Raw genomic sequence first — 5,930 nt, 5'->3', positions numbered from 1 at the left:
TATATCTGATACTGTGAATGTTTGAACATATCCGTGGCCTTCACCTTCCTGCCCTCCCTCCCCAGCTGCCCAGCAGAAGCAGTGGCTCTGCTAAGTTCTTCCCCCAGCTTCCATCTCAGGAGACCAAAACTCACGGAAAAGTAGGCACTTTCAGCCAAAAGCTCTAATGACACCTTTTTAGTGGTGATTTGGGGAAGGAAAGTTAATGAGGTTTTTTAAATAAGGTTTTCCAGTTCTGGGAGTGTGCACTTGACACAGGGGAAGGGTGGGTTTACCTCAATCAGATCCTGCCAAGAAATATTTCTGGATGACCATCCCTGACCTCTCTTTAATTGCGTGATGATAAGGAATATAACTCAGAGAGGTTTGTGTTCCCTGACCTTTCTTCCTTCCCACGGGCACCTACTTGAAAACACTCCTCTGGAATAAGGGAATTGGCTTTGAGGGGCCATCCTTCCCACAAAACATCATATGACCAGGGATACAAGCACCAGCTCCACTCATCCCCACTTGCCATCTAAGACTGTCAGGATTTTTAGGCTTGGTTTTGTGGTGGGCTTTGTGTTTATTTTGTTTTTGGAAATGGGAGGACTGACATTCCCAATTCCCATTCCTTTGCACCTCTGGTAGAAATTGACGGATATTTTTATTCAGTAGGGTTTCTCTAATTTCTCATATTGCTTCCCACAAACAGATCTGCTTGGAATCTTCTTGGAATCTTAAATCTAGGCTAGAAGTGCACTTCATGAGATAGTAGATTTTCATACTGTTACTGGGGTCTCCAGGGCAGTGAGCCAGAGAGAGAAGCCTAAAGCCTGCTCCCAACAGTGGGAGCCAGCAGGATATACCCAAACTCTTTGCTGGCTGAGTTTGTTGGGACATCCTAGCTGGTAGGAACAGATCCAGGTGTGTGCTTTTTTATCGATTATATGAGACTCTTACTAACCAACAGGCGGATCTCTTTGCGGAGGGAAGGTGAGGGCATAGGAGGGGTGTGTGACAGGCTTGGAGGAAAAGAGATTGTCCTGTCTTGGGAATAGGCTTAGAGGCTGTGGGCATAGAGTTTGAAATGACTGGGCTTTCTGGGTGGTACCTAGGCCTGGTCTTTGTTGCCCAGAATGGTGTGTGCCAATGGCCAGCTGTCTTTCTGAAAAGAGCTACTGGGGCTCACAAAACTGAAACCTGTGGAATGAAGGGATGAGGGAAAGAAGAGCACAAACATGTCCATTAAAAAATTTGGCATACTGAATATTCTGTGCTATCCAGATTAGGGGCAGTTTTCATAGCACAGAACTACGAGTCAGGGAACCTAAACTTTCCCTCGGCTCTGTCACTAACTCACTATACTTCTATTTCCTTGTCTGTAAAATGGACCAGAAGCCAATGACCTTCCACCTCTGAGAAGCCATGATTTGAACAAGGGGTGTCCTTCGAAGCCTCTTCCCCTTTCCTCCCTTCTCTGGCAACAGATCTTGAGGTTTGGCAGTTGTTTGGATTTTCTCCCTGCAGTTGCTGTGTGTTTGTGTGTGTGAATAAAAGCAGATTCTGTCCAGGTGGAAATGGTAAAGAGAGGAGAGGAGAATTACACTTCCAGGGTCAGTGACTTGGCAGCAATTTTCTTAAAGTGATTAAGACACACCACAGTAACAACTCTCACTGCAGTTTTATTTTCACTTGAGAAATAAAGATTACCTCCAAGCCACATGAGGTCTCTGTCACCCACCCACCAAGCCGGACCTGAACCCTGGCTGCACCACCATATGTTCTGCAGGGCAGCTGGAGGTGGGGAAACAACAACCCACCTTGGGAAATGGAGCCAGAGCTGTGGCCTGGCCAACACCAAGGGATGCTCACAGAAAACCTGTGCCCAGGATCTCAGCCCCAGGCTGGTTTTGTTTTAACAAATCTCTCCCAAATGTATTATTTTGGTGTCAAAAATGAAGGAGCTTTGTAAATTTTTTACAAATTATGAATCATATCAAGTAGTTGTTTACATTTCTTGACAAAATAGGAACTATGGCAGCAGAATCAAATTGGTAAAAATTCTTAGATTAAATAGGCAATGATTAGGTCTGCTATTTTGACCTTTAGTAGGAAGAGAAGTGGTTGTAGTGTTTATGTGTTTGGTCTTGCTTCCTGTATTGCATTTTTCAATAAACTTAAAAAAAAAAAGTAATGACTGTGAGGATCTACTTTCTACTTTTAAAGTTCTCTTCACTTACCAGCAACGTGGGAAAAATTAAACATGGGTGGGGGAGACCTACGCTCAAGCCATCTTCTAAAATAAGGTACCCAAACTGGCCAAAATGCAGCTTTAACATTGTATAAAAGGATTTCTGAGAACTGGCCAAGTGCCTTCTGCCAACTGGAGGGAGATTTTGCAGCATAGGCCACAATGAAGTAAGTAGAGAAGGGGGTTTCTCAGACCTGTTTGGGGAAGGGCCAGACCCTCAATATGAAGGCGTTGGCAGTAGTGTAGCCCTAGTGGGATGTACCCTGCATGGCTAAGGGAAGAGTGTGGTTGTGGTGGGAGTTAAAGGCTCAGACCCTATCCTGGTTGGCAGTGGAGGGTCTCTGCTCCACCATTGCCCACTTTCCCAGAGGTCCAAACCACAATACCAAGTCTTATGGTCCTTGGCTACCACTATGGGTTTGCCATGACACCAGATGCATCTCCCAATCACCCTGGCCTGGACCTCCAGCCCTTCAGGTACCTGTCCAAGGCTAAGGCCACGTTTGGAGGCTGAAGGAATTCCTGAGGCTGAGCCATGCTGTTCTCCAGACTCCACATTAAAACACTTTGTCTCCAGCTCAGATGAACCCTAACGCAGTTGGCATTACTGTGCTGATGTGCACAAGGTCAGGATGCCTTAGTAGCTGCTGGGGCCAGAACATCCATCCCCACCTCCTGATGTTACTGAAGCATCTACTGAACGTTGGGACTCGTGGTCCTGGTACCATGGCACATGCTGCAGCCTCATAGCAGGCTGGCCTCCACTCCTCCCAACTTGGCATAACCCCCCAGACTGAGGCGGTCCAGCCGTGGCCAGCTGCGGTGAGCACAGTCCCTAGCTGCAGGGGCTCCAAGCAGGAGTTCTCCAAGGCCCAGATCTAGAGACTTGGAATGTTCAATGCAGGAACCCGAGGGTTGCACGGTGATAATCACGTGGCCAGTCTGGGTCCGCGGACCCCAAGGTGGGGGCAGCCCTGGGCCCTTAAGCGGGTAGCTGTTGAGCAGGGCAGGTAACCCCAGGCGAGGATTAGCAGGCTCCGAATGCAGACTCCGCACTGATGGGACGGGTGAGGTACCCCGAAGCGGAGAGAGGTCCCAACTTTCTGGCTCTGCACAGCCTATGGCTCGGGGAGTCCTGGAGCCGGGGCTGGGGAGGATGGCGCAGTCCCAGCCGGGGCCGTCGCGGGGCCGGAGCGCCTGGGCCCGCAGCACCCCCTGGCGGAGCCGTCGCGTCTCCAAGTCGCGGTTCTCGTACAGCAGCGTGTTGGCGCAGATGAAGACGAACAGACCGACGCCCATGACCACCGGCCCAAGGAGCCGCAGCCGCTCGTGCGGGCCGTGGGCCCGGCCGGCGCCGCGACCCTCGCGTCGCAGCTCGCTGAGAAGGGGGCCGCTGGCATTGGCGGTTCGGGACCCCGGGGCCCCGGCGCGGTGTGGCCAGTAGCCGGCCACGGCGATGCCCATGCCCACCAGCACCACAAGCGCCCCCAGCGCCGCGAACGCCCCCGACGGCGAGCGCAGCCGCAGCCGCGCGCGAACCCGCAGAGGCTCGGGCGGGGAGCGCGGGCGCCGGCGGCGGCCCAGGCGGCGGCCCAGGCGCGAGACGCGGCCCTCGGGGCTCCTCCGCGCCTCCCCGCAGTCTCGGGGGCTCCCAGCGGTCATCTCGCCGTAGTGTGGGCGCTCTGCGGAGAAAAGATGGGAGAGAGAGACTGAACCGACGGGCCTGGGGTCGGGGCGCCCAGCTCGCGTCCCAGCTCCAGGGAGAAGTGTGGGGCTGCCTCGCCCAGGCCGCTTGGAGATCCCTGGCGGCCACCCCCGGATTTTCCCGGGCTGCCGGGCGGGGAGCCGCCCCCACTCGGGTTTTCCGCAGCGGAGCTCCGAGCCAGGGACGCTCGGCAGAAGCCCGAGTTGGCCCGGCCCGCGGGCGGAGAGGAGGGAGGGGGCGGGCCGCTCCCTGGTGCATCCTGGGCTGCGGGGCTCCGCCGCCTGCCCGCCCACCCCCCTCTGCCAGCCAGCGAGCTGCGGGGCTCCGGAGGCGTGCGGGCTCCCGGCAGCGGCGTCTCCGGGGTAAGTACAGCCCGGCCCGACCCCTCCCCCGCACGTGGCTCCGACCACTCGGGTCCGCTAGGGTCGCGTGAGGGCCCCCCGCCTTTATCGCCCTCCCCGCCTTTATCGGCCCCCCCCCCCCCCACTGCGCCTTACATACCGCAGCGTGGGAAGGAGAGGGTGTCACTGACTCCAGCCTCTCCTCGCCCGCCCCTTCCTTCTAGACCTCCTCAGCCAGCACAGAAGCTGCAGCAGGAGAGACTTGAGCTAGACTCCGGGAAGACAGACCTGACCAAGACAAGCCAGTCAGAGGAGGAGAGGAGGCGGCGGCGGCAGACTTTGCCCAAGATTTCTTTGAACTCGGCGCAGAAGAGGCCTCCCCTTCCCCCAGTTAGCGGGCCACGGCCTGGGCAGGAGGCAGGGGCAGCCCGCGCTGGGCGCAGGATCTGGCCAGGCGGGTTCCCCTCCCGGCTCTCCCGTCGGCCGGGACAAGGCTGTTCCCAGGTTGCGGCGTTTCCAATTCAGGCTCCTCGGGATGAATCATCCCCCTTTCCCGCCGCCTGGCCTCCTTTCCGGCCTCCTCCGCCGAGGCCTCAGTGGCCCGTGCATCCTGGCGGAGGCAGCGCCGCCCCTGCGCCCTCGGGGCCCGGGCGCCTGGCTCACGCCCCTCCCGGCCGCTGGCCCGGGCCGGGGACTGAGGACTGGACCTGGCCGGGGCAGGAGAAGCCGGGGCTGAGTGAGGGGCGGCCCGCACGAAGGGGAGGGAGAGTGTGGGTGGAAACGGGGCCCCAGCCAGCGCGGCGGCCGGAGAGGAGAGCTGGGACCTCGCCGCCCGCGGTGCGCCCTCGCCCGCAGCCTGGTCTCTAAACAGCTCCGGCGTTGGACCCCGTCGCCGAGGCTCCAAGGAGGAGGCCTTGCTACGCTGCCCATCCCTCTTCCGCACCCCCAAAACTCAAAGCAGGACACCCCATCCCTGCCTCCGACAGGGGAGCTGAAGGCCCGAGGCCTTACTTCGAGTCGCAGCGTGCACCGCTTCCAAAGCCTGGTTTTCACAGACCGAGACTGCCGCCCGGAGAGGCCGGGGGCCTGCGCGGGGTCACACGGCCGCACACGGCGGGGACGCCGGGGCCGGGGGCCAGGCCTCCCGACCCTCCCGCAGCGCTCGGCTCCTGTCCCAGAGCATCAGGGAAGCGGCGGGGCCCGTGCCCACTTGTCCCTGACTGTGGAGCCCCTTCCCCATCCCTAAGCCTGAGAGATGACCACCCCGGCCGCCGCCCCCGAGAGGTCACCCTTGAGTCCCAGCGGGGAGGGTGTGCAGACCAGAGTGACGGGGACACGCTCAGAGACCCCGGTATTCTGGAGGCAGGGGGTCGACGCTGGGGACCACAGGAAGGTGGAGACTTGGGGACACAGCCTGAAGGTCCCAGGTCCCCGCATTCCGGAGTCCCGCCACCGCCCGCGTCCCCGCTCGGGCCCGGGAGGAAAGGGGAGCAGGACTCCCACCCTCGGGAAGGAGGGGCCGAACAAAAAGTTGGGGAAAGTTGGGGGGTGGGCCTGGGGCCCCTCGTTCTGCTCACCTGGCGCCGCCGCGCCCCGGCGGGTCCGGGCGGGAGTGGAGCGCGGGGGCTCGCAGCACCGCCGCGCGCTCGGC

At 58.9% G+C, this 5,930-nt stretch overlaps 1 protein-coding gene across 3 annotated transcripts; it reads right to left on the bottom strand.

The window, feature by feature from the left end:
• Positions 1-2,879: 2,879 nt before the first annotated feature.
• Positions 2,880-5,930, bottom strand: TMEM200B (transmembrane protein 200B). Of its 3 annotated transcripts, none has more exons than XM_004455733.4 (2): positions 5,857-5,915; positions 2,880-3,915 (listed from the first exon to the last, which is right to left on the bottom strand). In XM_004455733.4, the coding sequence occupies exon 2, from the start codon at positions 3,893-3,895 to the stop codon at positions 2,978-2,980; it is 918 nt and encodes a 305-aa protein (XP_004455790.2). In that variant the 5' UTR covers positions 3,896-3,915; positions 5,857-5,915; the 3' UTR covers positions 2,880-2,977. The 3 variants fall into 3 exon arrangements, 2 of the variants coding, with proteins under 2 accessions (XP_004455790.2, XP_071073699.1); XM_071217598.1 differs by lacking the exon at positions 5,857-5,915 and adding an exon at positions 4,440-4,546; XR_011649713.1 differs by lacking the exon at positions 2,880-3,915 and adding an exon at positions 4,465-4,567 and having other exon boundaries at positions 5,857-5,930.

This window comes from Dasypus novemcinctus, chromosome 9, assembly GCF_030445035.2.
Source record: "Dasypus novemcinctus isolate mDasNov1 chromosome 9, mDasNov1.1.hap2, whole genome shotgun sequence".
Lineage (NCBI taxonomy): Eukaryota > Metazoa > Chordata > Mammalia > Cingulata > Dasypodidae > Dasypus > Dasypus novemcinctus.
Note: the sequence above shows the minus strand (reverse complement) of the source record. Positions and strands in the feature narration are given on the sequence as shown.